Source organism: Pyricularia grisea, assembly GCF_004355905.1.
Source record: "Pyricularia grisea strain NI907 chromosome Unknown Pyricularia_grisea_NI907_Scaffold_2, whole genome shotgun sequence".
Taxonomy (NCBI): domain Eukaryota; kingdom Fungi; phylum Ascomycota; class Sordariomycetes; order Magnaporthales; family Pyriculariaceae; genus Pyricularia; species Pyricularia grisea.
In genome coordinates, this window is record NW_022156717.1 from 1,308,913 (window position 1) to 1,326,848 (window position 17,936).

A 17,936-nucleotide genomic window follows, 5' to 3' on the forward strand; every position below is an offset into this window, starting at 1 on the left:
GACGGGAGCCACAAGAGAAAAAGTAGATTCTCCACATAGACGGTTCCCCCCTTCCCCTGCTAATACAACAATCCATGCCCCAAGTTTATTGATCCACATCGCAGGTCGTTCACTTTTCTCCGCCGTGTCCAATTGCTTTTCACGGTCTGATCTTCATGGATAGAGATATGAAGAATAACTTGGAAGGTCGGGCGGGGGGCAACGGGAGGGAACGATCGAGATGATGCCACCCCGGCCGCCCTTTTACTCTGGTACCAAATAAATACCTTCCATGTTCATTCGTGTGTCTTATTTCGTGGTAGGGTAGGCGCGGCAAGAACCGTGCCTCGCAGTAAAAGCAGCAGCACCACGCAAAGGAATTGGCCTGCAGCAACAAGTTGTGTCTTTCGGGGCCAGAATCTGGTTTTCTCCGTCGTATTTTCCTGTAAGCTGATTGATTGCTCCGCAAATAGAACGTGATGCGACGTCTTGATTGATAATTGACCATTGTCACATTTCAATTTTATTTTTCAATAAATAACCACCAATTTCACTCCCCAGCTTTGCAGCTCCCATGACCTCGAAGCTAAACCACTCCAGCGTCGATCTATTTATGAGACGCGCACTCAAGCTTTTGCCCACAAAGACAAGTCGCACATTAGGAAAGAAAAATAAGGGACAGGCAACCCGATGGACGCCTTATCTTACTTTCAACTAGACTAGACCTAGCTCTAGTGGGCCGCTGGTTCACCGCTTTGCTAAGAATTTTAGCAAGAAGACCACCTATCATTCTCCTTCCGTCATCCACGCCCCCGGCCAGACCCTTGTCTAGCCTAGAATTAGCAATCTAGGAACCCGATGCGGAAATAGATGACAGGAGACGTTCTCTCCGTGGCTTCTTTCTTGTTCGCGTTGACGAATTGAAACAACGAGATGCAATATCAGCTGCGAAAAGAATCGTATTATGTACCTATTTAGGCTGCGGAACATGCCGTGATCTTGTCATGCACAAATCGCAGCCCTCTCTGTGTGAATTTTCTTCTCAAGTCCTGCCGTGCGTTTGGCTGCGTGATCGCTAATTGCATGCTGCAAGTAGTAAGCACTTAAAAGGAGGGGGGGTTAAGAAAGCAAGTGAGGAGGTACAGTAGTAAAAGTCTCTCGTATTCCGTTATGGCGTCGAAGCCCACATTTTCTTCGTTTTTTTTTTCTCCTGTCTGTTTTAAACCAGTAGTACTAGCAACGACAAGAGAGCCGCCGTCGCCCGTCTCCATCAACCTTATTTTCTGGGTCTTCTGGGGGTAGGATAGAACCGGCTGGACAAAACACGAGAGACAACAATCTTCTGCTTTTTGGAGAGGCGTTTGCGGCGGTAAAGCTGTACATATTCACCAACGAAGCCAGTTGGAAATTTTGTGTGCCAGAATAAGGAGTAAAAAAATAATATAATAGGCGGAGAAACAAGAATTCACAATGAATATACTCTGTGCCACTTACATTACTGCCAAGGGTGAGCTGAAGAGAACACTATGCAGGGGCTATCTACTTCTTCTCTCAGCTACTAAGCATGTGGAACAAGACAAGCGAAAGGACTGGATACATCTGTAATTCATACTCTCTCTGTACCCGTCAAATGACGTTAGATCTTTTCTTTTCCTTTGCCACTGCAGTCCAATCCTTTTGTTTATTTTCTTTTCATCAAGTTTTTTTTTTCGGTTCCCTTGCTTTTCTATGTTTGCCCCTGAACCACTTTTGGATTATCATTTGTGGTCCGTGGTTAAGCCAAATCAGGGATCGATCTTCTTTCTGCTTGATGCAAGGCGAACACGAGAGAACTCGGGGCAAATTATCATGGTTACCTATCTTGATTGCTTGGTAATTCTGGAATAGAAATAGAAAAACTGGGTAACAATCGGAGTAATTATTACTATTGGTACTAGTATATGCACAAAGGATCCAGTAATTTCAAGGGTCCGCACATCATTGCTTGAAATTGAAGATAATGGCCAAATTCAAAGCTTGTCGCCTCTTCCAAGCGACGCAAGAGCTTAATACTTGTTTGCTTTGCATGTCGCGGCTTTAGATCAGTCTAGGCTGAACTTGGGGCAAAACACCCCTGGGCAAGGCTTGGTTTGGTGTGTTCCTCCTCATGTTCACCGTTGCGGTTGATCGTGCAAGCCTCGATTTGGGTTTTCCTTCGGTGACTTTTACTTTTCTTCCCCTTTGAGTGCTTCTTCGCTGCAAGTCTTAGCCGTATTTACGGTCATACGGAAATTTTGCAGCCACTTTGAGAATCAAAGGTGCACAAAGGAACCGATCCTATGTCTTGGCTTTTTCTTTTCTTTTCTTTTTTTGTTGCATGTGCATGTGCCTGGCAACAAGTCTTTCTTGGCAAAGGCAATCTCGGGCGGAGCGCACCGACCGGTGTGCATGTCGTGATCGTGTTATGCATACTGACTAACCGAGAATTTTTGAAGTACTCCAGTTAAGGCTCAGCCGTGAGACTTTTGTTTTGTCGCAAAAGGTTTACCCAAAGTGTCACAGGCATGGACATGCTCCCCTATCACTCTTCATTTTGTCAGATCGAGTTCCAGTCCTAGGGACCAACCCTACATCTTTAGCGTGGCAGAGTCGTCGATCGAACACGTTGAAAAATGACATCAGTGCCTGGACTAGCGATGAGTTTGCTCCTGGTTAGGGGGTGTTGGTTCGTGTTGATCGGCCATCGGGCCGCCCTGACGATGGAGGGGAGGGATCTTTAATGGAGCTTGCATCGGGCGCAGCGTTTTGGTTCTAATGGATAGTGAGAGATTGATTTGGGGATTGTGGCTGGCGTTTTAATTTTTATTTTTTTGTCCTCGTGTCGACTTTCCCGTCAGAAAAAGTTCTTGGGCGGCGGCACTTTTAATGGCATGCATACCACAAATTTACGACATCGCGCAACACCAAAGCTAGCCTCCTGCATGGCGCTGACCGTATACTCGGAAGGAAGCACTCGTGTGGGAATAACTTGTTGAGGTTTAATGCGTTCATAGGGAATAGAACAGACAAAATCCACTTTTATCCGGTTTGGACGGCTAGTGTTGAGTTTTGCATGCGCATCGAGGTTTTGACTCGGACGAAACATTTGCATAAGGGGTAGGTAACCCACAGACATCGAACATTGCATTGCGTAAGAAGGAAGCAGAGACTTATGGCAGGCAAGGCAAGCATGAGATGTTTTTTTTTTGTCTATACTATTAGCGTCGTTGGAATTCGCCAGCCGCTCATCTCATGTATGCAAGACGGGAAAAATCATCGATCAAGGGACAAAGGATATCCACGTGGATGAACACCAAATGAGGCAATATCAAGACGAAAGCTCCCACTTGCCCTACAGGATCAACTGATGATATCATGCCAGGTGGTAGGCCTTCATTAGTTGCAGACTTGCACCCAGAAAAAGCACACCCTTTTTTTTTTTAGCTCGTCGTTGCACTTAAGCTACTGCAAAGGCACCTAAACGCAGCTCGTTGCAACCCATAGGCTGAACCCCACTCACTCAGTACGTGTTGCACTCAGCTCAGTTCAGCCGAAGCAGCTTTGTATAACAAACCCCAAAGGTCCATCGGGGTAACTTTTTTGGCTACATGGAGTTACTTGTAGGATCTGCGCCGAGGCGATATGAGGCGAATGTAAGGCGGGGAGGATCTTGTTTCGTCAAACCCGCCCGGGCATCTCAATCGATCCCACCAAGCCCCCATTCAATTCCTATTCGCCCTGAACCGAATTGAAACAAAATGGTCAAACTACCTACCGAAAACTACCAAGTATGAACACAAGATCGACAGCCATTTCAATCGCGTTACTAAATGTAGTTGACAATATTGTCAACAAGAATTCCATGCCAAGCGTGGCTGTATCTGTTAGAGTTTTTTTTTTTTCATTATTATTTTATTTTCTCTAAACTCATCGGCAAGATTTTCGCCCGAATGAGTCGGACCGCGCCCCAACTATGTGGTTTCAATCAATTGAAATGAGATTAGATGGTACCCGGGAAAAGTTGCACTCGACGCCCTGGTGAAAGGGTTTGATTTGGCTTTTGGTGTTGGATTAAGGGTCTGTCTGGGTCAGTGTGGGCGAGTCGTTTTGAACCAGTCCGAGTCCTCGAATTGGCCCCGACTTTTTTTTTTTTTATGGTCTGGTTTGCCTGCCGTGCAGTGCAGTCAAGGCAGTCTGGGCGAAACAAGAGAGGGCTGGTGGGCTGTGGGTAGCGGTCGCATGCGTTGCCGCTCTGCAGATCATTAACCACCGGCAGCGGTACCAAAATTTCCATCTGCGCTCCTACAGTAATTCTACGCTATTGTTTTTTTTTGTTTTTTTTTGCTTGTTAATTTTCTACATTGCCCTTTCCGACGTTTGGTCGCTCTCTGCAGAAAAAAGTTATCACAAAGATCACCATCGTCCGCCAATTGCCTAAATCAAAAACAACCGCAGTTTAGCGGCTCGTTGGGCGATCAAAACTTGTTTCACTCTCTTTATTGCGTTAACTGGTATCCTTTGGAAATTTTTAGTTTCATTTGTCAATTTGGCATCTACGCAAAAGACCCCGAAAAAGGATTCGAACCCGGTTCAGACGGTTTGCTGGGCTAAGCTAAAAATTATTTGGGTCGTTATTTGGCATCACCCATCATTGCCATCACCCGTGAATAGCCTCACATTACGTACTGGTCGATAGTTGCTTTTTCTGTCCTTTCCTTTCCTTTACTCCGTACCTACTACCCCATCCCTCTTTCCGGGTCTGCATCATTTCTTTGCTACGCGCACCCCCTGCTGTACACTGCATACTCTCACTAGCACACACCACAACCACACCAACACCAAGACCACCCGAAACCCCTGATATTAAGTGTCCACCATGACGTCCCCCAGCGGCAGCTCGTCGTCGTACAAGCGCCAGTCCTCGTTTCTTTTGCTCCAGGGCGATGATCACCCGTTCCCCGTAGCACCAAAGGGAAACAGTGCCCTTGCCAGCCTTATCCGATCGCGTGGCTCCTTCACCTCCTCCACTCATCCCGCCGGCCCTCACGACGAGGAGTCCGGTGGCTACGCCGATGATGTGGATGCCGATGAGCACAACCGGGCCCGCGATCATGAGCGCCGTCTCAGTGCCATCCTTAACGGTCCGCACATGCGCTCCATGCGCCTGATAGGCAAGAACAACCCCCGTTACCAATGGGAAAAGTACTGGAAAACCGACGAGGAGCTTCGCAAGATGAAGAAGCCCATCCGGGAGTACTACGAGCGCACCAACTATCTCATTCAACAGTATCTTTATATTGACAGGCTGCTGGATTCCAGCCTGCCTCACGACCTGTTGAATGAGTATAATTATATGCCCGCTTCGGCCTTCAGGGGCGTGGAGATCCCCGAGACCATCTCGGAGGAGCATCAAAGCAACGGTACCCCCAGCACGGAGTCACTGAGGGGCACCTCACCCGGCGGGACGAGCGGCACCGGTACACCGGCTGCCAATCGCAAGGTTAAGCGGACCCCGCAGGACATTTACCGGCATACCGAGACTACGCCTTTGCTGATGTTGCCTGAGGATGACGACGGGACCGACGAGGTGCACGACCCGGATGAGGAGACGCCCCTGGTTCAAAAGCATGACATCCCATGGATCGAGGATGACAATGTCGACAGCACTGCGCCCATCGTGACCCTGGCTATCTACATCAACTTTGCCGCCAACGCCATCCTCCTTGCCGGAAAGATTGCCGTCATCATCACGGTCCCATCCGTGTCGGTGCTGGCCAGTTTGGTCGACGCCGCCCTCGACTTCCTGAGCACGGCAATCGTTTGGGTCACCACCTGGACCATTACCCAGCAGGACCAGTACCGGTACCCCGTTGGACGCAGGAGACTGGAGCCTATCGGAGTCCTTGTCTTCTCCATCATCATGTGTACGGCGTTTTGCCAGGTTGCACTCGAGGCCATTACGCGTTTGATGAGCGGGGACCACGAAGTAATCAACCTGTAAGTCCTTCCGTAGTGGCTTTTGGGAGTCCTAAAAAGTCACCAAAGTAGGTGACGGGGATGATTGCTTTCTCTGAAACTGACGTCTCTTGTTGTGTAGCGGAATCCCGGCCATCGCCATCATGTTCTCCACCATTGTCATCAAGGGCATGTGCTGGTTGTGGTGCCGTCTCGTCAAGAACTCGAGCGTACAGGCCTTGTAAGTAATGCCCAAACTTGATAAGCACTCATCCGTCCGCCACATATCCCGTATACCCCGTGCGCCAAGATAATCGGTGTAGACCACTAACCAATTACGGGTTATACCGTACTCAGAGCCGCCGATGCACTTACGGACGTAATATTCAACGCAGGCTCCATTGCATTCCCGATTGGTGAGTTTTCTTTTTCTACGAAGCATTTTTACCAAGCCATCCATACAGTGGTCTAACAAAAGTAAACACCCAAAAAATAGCCGGTTCTTTCTTGAAGATCTGGTGGCTGGACGCCCTCGGCGGTCTCCTCCTGTCCCTGGTCGTCATCATCAACTGGTCCAGCAACGCGGGCGAGCACATCAAGAACCTGGCTGGCTTCTCGGCCACGGCCGACCAGCGAAACATCTTGCTTTACCTGACCATGCGTTTCGCCAAGACCATCAAGCAGATCCAAGGCTTGCAGGCCTACCACTCGGGCGATAAGCTCACTGTGGAGGTTGACATTGTGCTGGACGCAAGCACCAGCCTCAAGGACAGCCATGATCTAGCGTGAGTTATTTTCGTCATCCCCTTGTTATTGTGAGGTTTGAGGTCAAACCCGTGGGTTTCGTTTGCTAAAAACATGATTTTATCACGGCGATTACAGGGAGAGTCTGCAATATGTCATTGAATCCGTCCCCATCGTCGACAGGGCATTTGTGCACACTGATTATGCCACGTATAACCTGCCCACGCACATGCAGCAACAGAGCTGAAAAAAAAAAAATTGTGCCAAAAAAGGGAAAAGTTCAAAAGAAGAAAAAGAGGCGAGAGAAAACAAAAAAAAAGAAAGCCGAGGCAAGATGCAGCAAGCGATCGAGAGAAAAAAATCAAACTAACGTTGCAGCCAGAGAGTTAACAGAGCACTTGAAGCGGATAGACCATTATGCGGTTACCTGATATTGCATACCAATTTTTGCAAGGGAAATGGAAATGGAAGCAACACAAAACTCAGACCTTGAAGCGAACCGGGAAATTTACTGCTTTGCATGCACCCTTGCGAGCCCGGCCTGACCTGCCATTGCCCTGCTCATTTTTGCGTATCGGGCCCCTGGTAATTCTCGAGATTTGAACAAGAGAAAGAAAAAAAGGCGGGGTGTTTGTGTTGTTGAACTGGGGTTGGTTGGTATTGCATGTTAAAGAGGCTATTGAAAATCTTGTGTACATCGTCTGCCGACTTGCAGCAGCAGCATCATTGTGACCATCATGTTATGATCATGGTCATGGTCATTGGCACCTTATCCTTGTATATAGTACATTCTCCTTTCTGTATTAACAAAGCTGATTTTTTTTTTTTTTTGTTAACTGTTTATCGAACTCGAAAAAGAAACCAAAGTTGTTTCACGACGGTGCTGAACCGATAAAAAATAAAAAAAAATAAAAAAAATACCACAAATGAAAAACAGTGCTCCTTGATTACCTACCGGGCCACCTTCGGCCTCATTCAACAAACATCCGCCGACGAGTTGGGACGCCGAGCCGCATCCCACAAAAAACCCCCCTCTTCTAGAAAAAGCCCGTGGGCATTTTTCTCCAAACCCATTAAACAACACAACAGGTGCCGAATCCATTGGACACGGTCGTCTCGGAGCTTTTTCTCCAATGCGGTGTGCTGAAAAAGCCACAGACAGGCGCACACACACCTTCTCTCTTCTCTCTCTCTCTAAAAGTAAACAAGGCGGCGGGGAGGGAGCTTAACCTTCAAGCCTACCCCGGTTCCCCCCCCCCCCCCCCCCCCCCCCCCCCCCCCCCCCCCAGGGGTTGCCTGGGCACAGAAAAAGGGCCAGCCAGGCACAGACAGGTACACAAGCAAAAACCCCACCCATTCTCCGATTTCAACATACTCCGTAGCAAATCGACCAATCACACCTGCCAATTGCAGAGATGCGGTGGAGTCCCGCCGTCTGCTACGTAACATTTGGAGAGGAGAAAATCGATAAAAACAAGAGCTTATGCAAAAAGTCTAATATAGGGCTGCTATCAAGGTACATTGAAAGGAATAGGCAACAGCGGCAGGATTTTTTTTTCTCTTGTGTTCTCTGTCTTTGGTTCTATCTATCGTTTTTGCCAAGACCTTATGTCAGAATTTCAAAAGAGAACAGAAAAAAAGTGTGGTCCCCCCCTCCCCAGCGCCTAAAGTGGGAGATGCTTCCGAGGCTAGCGGACTGTTAAATCTGATATTGGACATGGGGTCAAGAGCTATATAACACTCTGCCGTGCTTTCTTTCTTTCTGGACAGGTCTAGACATAAGCCTCCCCGCTTCCCAAAAGTTGATATCCGGAAACCCTTATGGGCCCCTTTCTTGGCCGAATGGGGCGTGAAGGTTGTTTGGGTGGTTATCACTTTATTTTTGGGCGGTATGGCCAAGTTTTTTTTTTTTTTTTTTTTGGGCTTGCTGTCCTAAAATATTACCTCGGCGTATTAAGCTCTTGGCAGGCCAGGTAGTTGTGGCACAGAAGCGCGATACATGGGACTAGAGCGGTGTAGACATAGAAGAGTGAAAGCAAAGTTCGCAAGAGGATGCAGATTCAAATCTATCAGAACAGCTGGGGAGGCTGTTATTACTCGATTTCGGATTATCCCCAAAAATAAATACACCAACAAAAGAACAAAATATGATGGTTGTGAATCGTCGACATCCATCTAATACGGGATTCCATTCGTCATAAGCTGGAATCCATCATAGAAACCTGTAGAGTAGCTTCCGTGACTCTTCCTGATGAGATCCTTGACAAAATCGGCGGCCTCGCGCTCGTTGCGATCCAGCACGAATCTGTCTCTAAAGTGCTTGACACTCTCGGGCTTGAAGCAAGGCAGTCCGCTCTCCATCATGAGAAGCACAATCTGTGAGAGCTTGTCGGCGTACGGCCGAGATGCGAGGAAGGACTTGACGCACAGCTCCTCGAACTGCTTGAACGCTTGCGAATCCATTGAACCGCCCATGACCGCCATCATCTCCGATGTAAGCTTGAACGGGGCCCGCTCGAACTTGATACCACCAGGCGCAATATCAAAACAGAAGCCAAAGTCGATGTGCAAGATGTGACCTGCGTCGTCGATCATGATGTTGCCGTTGTGCCGATCCTTGAATTGCAGCAGGAAAGAGATTATACTGTATGCGGCCATGCTCTTGACAAAGTTGTTGCGCGCTTGCTGGAACCGAAGCGAGTCCTCATTGCCATATTTGCTTGTAAAGTACTCGTAGAGCCCATTGACCGCCTCACGACCCAGCATGTCACGGCTGATGGAGTTTGGAAGAACGTCGATGACACCACAACCAGGGGCGGTAGCCGTAACGCGGTATGGGAACACATACACATCCAGGCCAACGCTTTCGAATATGCCCCTGAAAGCAGCGATCATCTGCAGAGCGAGCACATCTTGGCGACAGTCGTCGCCAACTTTGAAAATGGCCGACTGCCAGATCTCAACAGTATTCTCAGTCGCCATGGAGCCGTTGGGCTTGCTTGCCTCCTCTAGGAGGTTGTCCGTCGCATCGACAGTTTTGTTGCGCTTGATGCGGAAAGTAGCCATATACGGAGCTTTCGCGTGACTCTGCAATGGCTTGCCTGACTTACGGTCAATGCCGATGACAACGCCGTCGGGGTTACTTGGAAGGTAGACGCCGACTTCGACCTTGATCTTACGAAGCTCTTCCTCGATTTTCTGCTTCTTTTCTTCCTTTGATTTCTTGATAAGCGGCTTCAGCTTGCCAGAGATTCCAGTCACCTCGTCAAAGAACGCAAATTCTCGCTCGTAAAAGTCACGGTCAGTAGGGTTGAAGCTTTCAACCATCTTGGCCATGACCTCGTCAAGCGTGGGCTTCATTGGATCGGGCTGCGTGACAGTGTTAGTGAATTGCGAATCTCTCACCAATGTAGACAACGACAGTCCGGAGCACTTACAATAGTAGAGTCATCATCTTTGTATGCATTGGCCTTCATGTTCCAAATGATCTGGTGAGCAAACAACTGCGAGAACTGCGCAGTCTCAACGATATAGCGCTCAACATAGCCCAATTCGTCGTGGCGCAGAAGCTGCACAATCTGAGGAACATAGAAGAAGGTAACATCCACAGGGTGGCTCTCCAAAGCTCGCATGGCATATTGAATGAGAAGAGGGTTATTTTGGAAGGCAGGCATGAAGTATGTCACCGCCGTGATTGGCGCCACGGGTGCCCAGTAAAGGAGGTGCTATGCGTTTCGTCAGCATAAAGTGAATACAGACGTGAGAGATCAGATGGCCAACCCAGCAGCGCATGCATGGAGGCAATCGTCAGCATGCCATTGACGTACCTTGAGCTGGAAGCTGACATCAACCGGGAGTGACCCACCGAGCAGCACAGCCAATGCCTCGGGATCATTAACGGCCTTGCTCGGGAAGTTGAGTAAAAGCCAGCGGACTTCCTTGTGTATCTTGGGGTTCTGTGGGAAACGGGCGACTAGGCCGATGGCAATCGATGGGGCCTCAGCCCATGCTGTGCGAATGAGCGGCATAATGGCGTTCTACCCAACAGCAATGGAATTAGCATCATCAACCCCCTTTGAGAAGTATTAGATATCCACATAGATCAAATGATAAAACGTACCTCCAAAGATCCCTTATTAGGGTGCATTATCGTTGCATGCGTTGCAGCAGCATGCGGTTCACCTAGCGGATACACCCACACCCGCAGTCGTGTATGCTCGTTCTCCAACAGTAGCAAAAGTAGCTGCTCCCTGGCCTGCAGCGAACGTATGTTGCCAACGGCATGTGCTCCAATGTACGAGACTGCCTTGACGGCACTCATAATCTCGGACAATAGCCGAATCTCCGTCTTGAGCTGAAGCATGTTGCTACCAAATGACCACCTTGCCGCGCCCGCGAACCAGCTGAGCGCCGCCGTCAAGAGCTTGTCCTTGAGTCGCCACTGTGCAATTGCTCCCATAGTTGTGCACGTGCGCAGGACCCGTAGGCCGTACAAGACGATCTGGAACCGAAGGTCACGCGCCAGCGGGTGTGGCGTCGTTGTCTTGAGAGCATCCAGCGTCAGGTCCAGCATCCGGAGGAGTGTCCTCTGCGTATCAGAGCTACCGAGTCTCGTGGCGTTGAAGTGGCTGCTCATAAACTGCAGCAGTCTTGTGTGAGGCGACAGCAGGTCGTGCACGACCTGTTTCCGCTTGGCCATGGCAGCACTGTCGCTCGGCGCAAACTCCTCCTTCAAAAAGAAGGGATCTGGATGCGCGATAGCCTCGCTGAACAATCCCAGCTTCTTCTGTATGCTAAGTTCCCACTGCTGTGCAATCTCATTGAGTAGGCGGGGCTCCATCCGTGGGTTCTCGTTCATGACGCCAAGCCAGAGAGATACACCAAGCTTAATGGAGTCTTTTGTGAACATGGCGAACGGAATGCTGACGAGGAAGTGTGCCACGTTGGCCTCCTCACGCTCAGGGCGACAGAGAAGCGCAGCCGCGCGGCGCAGGATGTCGCGCACATCGGTCAACGGCGTGTTCTTCTTTTCCAACAGACGCTCCTCAATGTGAGCCAGGGCTGTGACGGCATCTGTACTTTCACTGTTGCCGTTGTGTAGGAAAGATGTGCGGCGGTCCAGGCGCATGAAGCTGAGCCACTCCAGACTGTGGTCAGGAAGAGCCTCGGCGTATCTGTACTCTTGGCGTGTTGTATACTGTGCAACAAAATCAGACGCCGTGTTAATGTGGCAGTCCCCTATTCTCGTGAGCGACTGCAAGCGCTGGTCTGTCGACGGGATGCAAGAACCAAGCTCAAGCGCAAACGACCTGCCGAGCGAGACGTGCCCGTATGCTCCGTCGTCGTCAAAATCTGACAGATACGTCTGCAGGAGACCCTTGACATCTGCCGGGGCGAGGCTTATGACAGTGCTGACCCAGGACCTGGCTTTCTTGTATAGAGTGTCGAGGGTGTGCCTTCGAAAGGCGTAGTCATCCGAAAGTTCCACCGTGACACGCCCGCGGGAGGACTTGAACGTCGACCTTGGCTCATAGAGATCTGTCTCCGCCTCGAGACAGCTGGTCCACATCAAGGAAAGAAGCTCGAGCAGGGCGAACAAAGACGTGCGGTAACACAAAGCCGACGGGACTTGGTTGATGATCCTGTCGGCGCAGCTGTAAGCCGCCTGCTGGACACGATCGATCCGATGGCAGCAGCTGCAGAACACAGCCGCCAGCTGAGCGGCGGCGTACTGCGCGGTAAAGTTGGGGTGGGTTCCACTCAGTGTCTTTTTCAGATACCTTTCCACGACTGTCCCAGTGATGCCTTCCATGGTGCTGCTCACGTCCCCCCTGCGCATACTTGGCTCCAAAAAGTAAGAGAGTGCCGTGGTACAGTCACCAGAATCAGCACGGAGACTCTCTACGAGATAGGCCGCATGGAGGAAAATGACCTTGCGGTAACTCAGACCCCGGATCTCAGCAGACTTGGACGGCAGTAATTCGCAGAGATGCTTCTTTTGCACGCTCTCCCGATCACTACTCATGCCCCTACGAAGCACCGGGTTAAGCTCGATGTCGCTCTCAATCTGTTCCCCGCGCTGCTCTGCTACCAAAGGCGGCGAGTGGATGGCCATAATGCGCAATTCATTGATGTATTTCTTGCCCCGCTCGGTCGCAAGGGTGAAGCCGTGAACGACTATGTTGTACCAAGCATCTCGAAGGAGGCCGTAGCTCTCATCTTCCCTATGCGAGTCAACCGCAAAGTCGTTGGTGGCCATGAACACTGCCATCGGTTGCAGAAGCTCGGCAATCTCACGAGCTGCCAGCTGTACGTCCGACTCCTTGGTGTGGTTTGCATGATGAACATCACCCTGAGACACTATGCTATCCAGAAGATGATTCCAATATATCTCGTACAAGGGTGAATCGCGCCGGAGATTAGCTGAAATGTGGTTCCTCGCATGGGCGACGGCTGTCAGAAGCGCCTGCTTGTTCTCAACAACGGCATCATGGCAGATTCGGGTGTACATCTTCAGCAGGGACCTGAAATCAAGTGCTCCTCCGCTGAGAGCGAGCGACGCAGCCCCGGAGACAATTTGCGCGTCGACGACTGAGTTGATCTTGGTGATCTTTTGCAGTATTATCGACTGGGCAAGAGCCGTGATCTTCTCATCCTTGCAGGCGGTGGCTATTCCACAGATAGCGTGCACAACGTTGCCGTAGACTGCGGAAGTCTCCTCTTCTCCATGTAATTGTAAGGAGATGGAGCTTCCAGTTGATTGCCTGCCTTGATACAGCACGTGGGACCCGTCAGCATCGCCATTCATCCCATTAGCCAGCGCCCGCTCGCTCCCTGGGCTGAGAACATTTCCCAACGTGTAAAGTGTAGTGATCACCGCATCGGATGAGAGCAGTTGCAACACAAAAGCAAGCGCGTTGGATGCAATGTCAATAATCTGCTTCCTGGCGCCACTCTGGACAATAAAACGAGGCAGCAGCCGGCTGACGTTCGCACCAAGCGAAGGCTGCATCCGGCAGATCAAAGCCATAGAGCGCAGAACTGTAGACGCAAGCTCTTCGTGGGCCATTTGGACAGGGTCTCCAAGAACCTCCTCCAAGCAGGCCATGAGAAAGTCAATGTCGACCGTTTCGTCGTCCATTTTTGCGCATAGGAGGTAGCTAATGATGGCTGCGGACCTCACTCCAAAGGCTATGTTTTGCTGCGCCGAAGAACCTAACTGGATAAAATCGGCGCTTGCCTCGAGGTAGTTCATCTGATCGATGGCGACAGTAGCAAAAGTCTCAACCGATCGAATGTCAGCATCGCCACTCCTGGCAGTCAAAGGACGCTTGAGACCTTGTTCGCACATGAGCAAATCCAGAACGTGGGATTCTCTCAGAGAATCAATCCCTACTACCAACAACGAAGTAGTAGCAACCAAAAGCTGCATGTAGCTGCGCTGGAGGAGCATGGCACCCAAAGGCCGGCGTGCTTCAGCGTACTGGCGCATGTTACGCTTCCATTCCTTGACAATGCGGTCTGGCGAATGCGAGTTGCGGATGGTGGAGAAGGCAGACTCGACAGCAACGAGGAAAGGCTCAGACAACAACTTGCGCAGTCGCTGAATCAGAGCCAGCCGACCCCCGGCCCTCCAGAAATTGACCTGAGCTGCGGCAGCATCCAAGAATCCAAGCAAGGAAACGGCAATGGTAGCAGTGCGTATGGCGTCGTCCAAGTTCCCCTCGCCGTCATCGCCTGTGGGCAGTAGGCTCGCGGTAGCATGAAAACAGGTGTTGATGAAGGCCCAGATGTTGTCCATGACCATGTCCAGTACACCATCGTGGCGAACTCCAAGAGACAGAAGCGCGGCGGTGACATGGTTGGTGAGTGCCTCGGTAGGCGAAGGCTCGATCCTCCGGAAGAAGGGTGACTGGGCAAAGAGCTGGGCGTGCGATTCGAGAAGGTACGGAATCAACTGCTTGGCGAGTTGGGTAGCACTTTGGCTTGTCTGGACTTGGGGAGCAGCCTTGCAGAGGGCAAGGAGGACTTCATATTCGCGTATGGTCTGGAGTTTACGTTAGTGCGACGTCAACCCCCCAATTCTTTAAGCTGAGAGAAATTCCTGGATATACCTACCATGGGGACGCCCCCGAGCTGCTTGGATGTATTTCCATTCTCCTTGGTCTTGGCGTGGGTAGGGCATGCTTTGCAGAGTCTTGACAGGTCTGACTTGTCAAAAGTTGCCGAGGGGGTTTTGGCAGAGAGGAGTGCAATTTTCTCAAGCGCCCTCTGGCGAATGTTGGTCGCCATAATGTCGGCTTGGATCGAGGGTTTGCGGCGCTTGGCAGCGTATGAGATAGCTGACCTGCTACAGCCAGCGTGTACGCGCAGGCGCAGCGGACAAGGGGATTTGAACTTTTTGTTGTAATCTTCCCCTCTTCTTATTGAGAAAAGACGCGATTAAGTCCATCAATATTTGTACACTAATTGAAGTCTTTTTCAAACTTGAAAAACCACCGCTTCTAACGAAATTGATAAAGTCAACAGTTGCCTGCGAGCATCAGCGCTTGGGAAATTCGTTCCATCGTCGCGCGCAGATCCCTGTTCACGGACCACTTTTCCTCAGACCCATCTCACATACCGAACTGATTGCTTAGTCATTCATTCATACCTTAGCTACCCCTGCAAGATGGCATGACCCGCCAAGCTGTCCAACAGAGAGAGCTGGCTTGCTGGGTAGATCGGAGGTAATAGGCGGGCTAGGTACCAGCTTGACGCGTGCGCAAGCAATCGCAGCCGGCCAACTTCCAACGACATTCAACCCAACGGTAACGTCTTATCGATTGAATCCCCATCATCGAACGACGACCACATCACCACCGACTTCTCGACGGATATTTCACGATTTCGACGAACCCAAACATCGAAAGCAGAGGGCACAGCAGCCACCATAGAACGAATTCACAAGACTTCAATCTGTAGACCGTCTACCTACAGGCGTCATCAACCATGGCGGCCATGTTCAGCCAAAACCCCGTCATGAACGGACCCAACTACGCTTTCTCAGATACCCCCAGAGTCAACGCTCCAGACGGCGCTCGGCAACATGGCTTCAACCCGTAAGCATTTTTCTTCATTCATCCGTTCTTGCACAGCGCCGAATCTTTCCTCTCCCGGTCATGCATGTCATCTAACCCACCTCCCAGATACACCGACAACGGCGGCTCCACCCTCGCCATCGCAGGCGACGACTTTGCCATCATGGCTGGCGACACGAGAATGGCGTCTGGCTACAGCATCAACACCCGCTTCTACCCCAAGGTGTTCAAGATTGGCGGCACGACGGCCGACAACTCGGACGCCACCCTGGTGCTCTCGGTGGTCGGCTTCGCCGCCGACGGCGAGGCCCTCAAGGAGCGCCTCGACGCCATCTGCAAGATCTACCGCTACCGCCACGGCAAGCCCATGACGGTCAAGGCCTGCGCCAAGCGTCTGTCCACTATCCTGTACCAGAAGCGCTTTTTCCCTTACTACACCCACGCCATCCTCGCCGGCATCGACGAAGAAGGCCACGGCGCAGTCTACAGCTACGACCCCGTCGGCAGCTACGAGCGCGAGCAGTGCCGCGCGGGAGGCGCCGCCGCCAGCCTCATCATGCCTTTCCTTGACAACCAAGTCAACTTCAAGAACCAGTACGTGCCAGGCAGCGGTACCGGTCACGACCTGCAGGAGCGGGAGAGGAAGCCCCTCCCCAGGGAGACGGTCGAAACCCTGGTCAAGGACGCTTTTGATGGTGCAGTTGAGAGGCACATCGAGGTCGGTGATGGTTTGCAGATGATGATTATCACCAAGGACGGGATCGAGGAGGTCATCATGCCGTTAAAGAAGGACTAAGCTTGGCAGATGTTTGAGGGCCGAATCGATCAAAAGGGTGTGGGTATCCCTGATATGAGGTGAGGGGACTTGGGTTTTTTTTTGATGACTTACAGACAAAATGGACCAAGGCTGTCCGTGTACATTATCTGCATCCTCTATCGGCGCCTACACATCTGTTCGTTTCTACCGGCTGATGACTTATAGAATACAACTGACCTTGACGATAAACATGTATTCTCCTCGCGTAAGCTAACTTGGGTTATTACGGGGATTCCGAAAGGAGTCGCAATGGGTCATGGGTTGATCAACAGAACCCACAAACGATAACAGGAATAAGTAGCAAATATTGCCTCCGTCTAGGAAACAACGTGACGAATATGCACTGCGATTTTCTGGGGCAGCTACCCTGTAACACACCAACTACTACTCTAACCAATCACCAAAACATCCGCCCGACTCTACCTACCTTACCTATCAATGATTGTTTCCTGCGCAATCTTGTCACATTTGACTTGCCTCTTCAGTCCTGGCTATCAAAGCCGAATTGCGTCAAGAGCACGTCCACGACTCCAACACCAACGCCCAGACACCACCCCTCCCCCCTTACCAAAATATCAACGCCAGCTTGGCCATGTATAGCAGAGGTCTAGGACGGGGCAATAACATACACATCAAACCAATCTCTTTCCCCTCACGACCCAAAAATAAGACCCAAAGGATCATCAACAAAACAGCCGCGAGAAAAAAAGACAAACCTACCAATCACCCCAATATGATTACTCGGAGGGGCGTGCAAACCCACTCGAACCGGCGTAACGGATGGTATTCATCATCATTGCCACCCAGAGCAGACTACCACATCCGACCACCATCATATGGCTTAGCCGATGTTGATTTCAACCCCTCTTTCTCTTGTTTGGCGTTGCAAAAAAAAAAAAAAAAAAAAAAGTATCATCGACAGACACTTGTTGTTTTTCGGGATCGATGACGGTATAGTGATATGTCGCTTTTCCTTGGCTTGCTTTCGCAAAACCGTAATCCAGGGCTCACGTGACCTTCCCAACCAGCACGTCGAAACCCCCGATTTGTGGTGGCATCACTTCTGGTCATTACCAAAATTCCCGGTATCGACGCAAGTCTGATTTGTGTGTGTATGTGTCCGCATGCTCTCATCCCGCATTAGATGCAAAGCGGTCAAGCAAATGTGACTGCGCTCCACTTTGGCTGAGTTGTGGGGAGCCCAAGTCAAAAGACGAGTTGCCCATTGGCGTACCAGTCTACTATTCAAAACAATTATAGTTGTGTTTGATACAAATAAAATAACACATTTCTCAACACTTTCAAAACCTCTAGCAAAAATGAATACAAGACATCAAATATAT

At 50.5% G+C, this 17,936-nt stretch overlaps 3 protein-coding genes across 3 annotated transcripts; 2 read left to right on the forward strand and 1 right to left on the reverse strand.

Annotated features, from left to right (window-relative positions):
• Positions 1 to 4,372: 4,372 nt before the first annotated feature.
• Positions 4,373 to 7,530, forward strand: PgNI_02941 (uncharacterized protein). The gene is made up of 5 exons (XM_031122998.1): positions 4,373 to 5,994; positions 6,095 to 6,193; positions 6,310 to 6,368; positions 6,449 to 6,737; positions 6,835 to 7,530. The coding sequence occupies exons 1-5, from the start codon at positions 4,874 to 4,876 to the stop codon at positions 6,941 to 6,943; spliced, it is 1,677 nt and encodes a 558-aa protein (XP_030983992.1). The 5' UTR covers positions 4,373 to 4,873; the 3' UTR covers positions 6,944 to 7,530.
• A 1,136-nt stretch (positions 7,531 to 8,666) lies between these two features.
• On the reverse strand, positions 8,667 to 15,157 carry PgNI_02942 (uncharacterized protein). The gene is made up of 5 exons (XM_031122999.1): positions 14,815 to 15,157; positions 10,817 to 14,743; positions 10,524 to 10,733; positions 10,134 to 10,421; positions 8,667 to 10,065 (listed from the first exon to the last, which is right to left on the reverse strand). The coding sequence occupies exons 1-5, from the start codon at positions 14,986 to 14,988 to the stop codon at positions 8,872 to 8,874; spliced, it is 5,793 nt and encodes a 1,930-aa protein (XP_030983993.1). The 5' UTR covers positions 14,989 to 15,157; the 3' UTR covers positions 8,667 to 8,871.
• Positions 15,158 to 15,478: 321 nt separating this feature from the next.
• Positions 15,479 to 16,904, forward strand: PgNI_02943 (uncharacterized protein). The gene is made up of 2 exons (XM_031123000.1): positions 15,479 to 15,797; positions 15,885 to 16,904. Exons 1-2 carry the CDS (start codon positions 15,688 to 15,690, stop codon positions 16,570 to 16,572), a joined length of 798 nt encoding a protein of 265 aa, XP_030983994.1. The 5' UTR covers positions 15,479 to 15,687; the 3' UTR covers positions 16,573 to 16,904.
• The last annotated feature ends 1,032 nt before the right edge of the window (positions 16,905 to 17,936 follow it).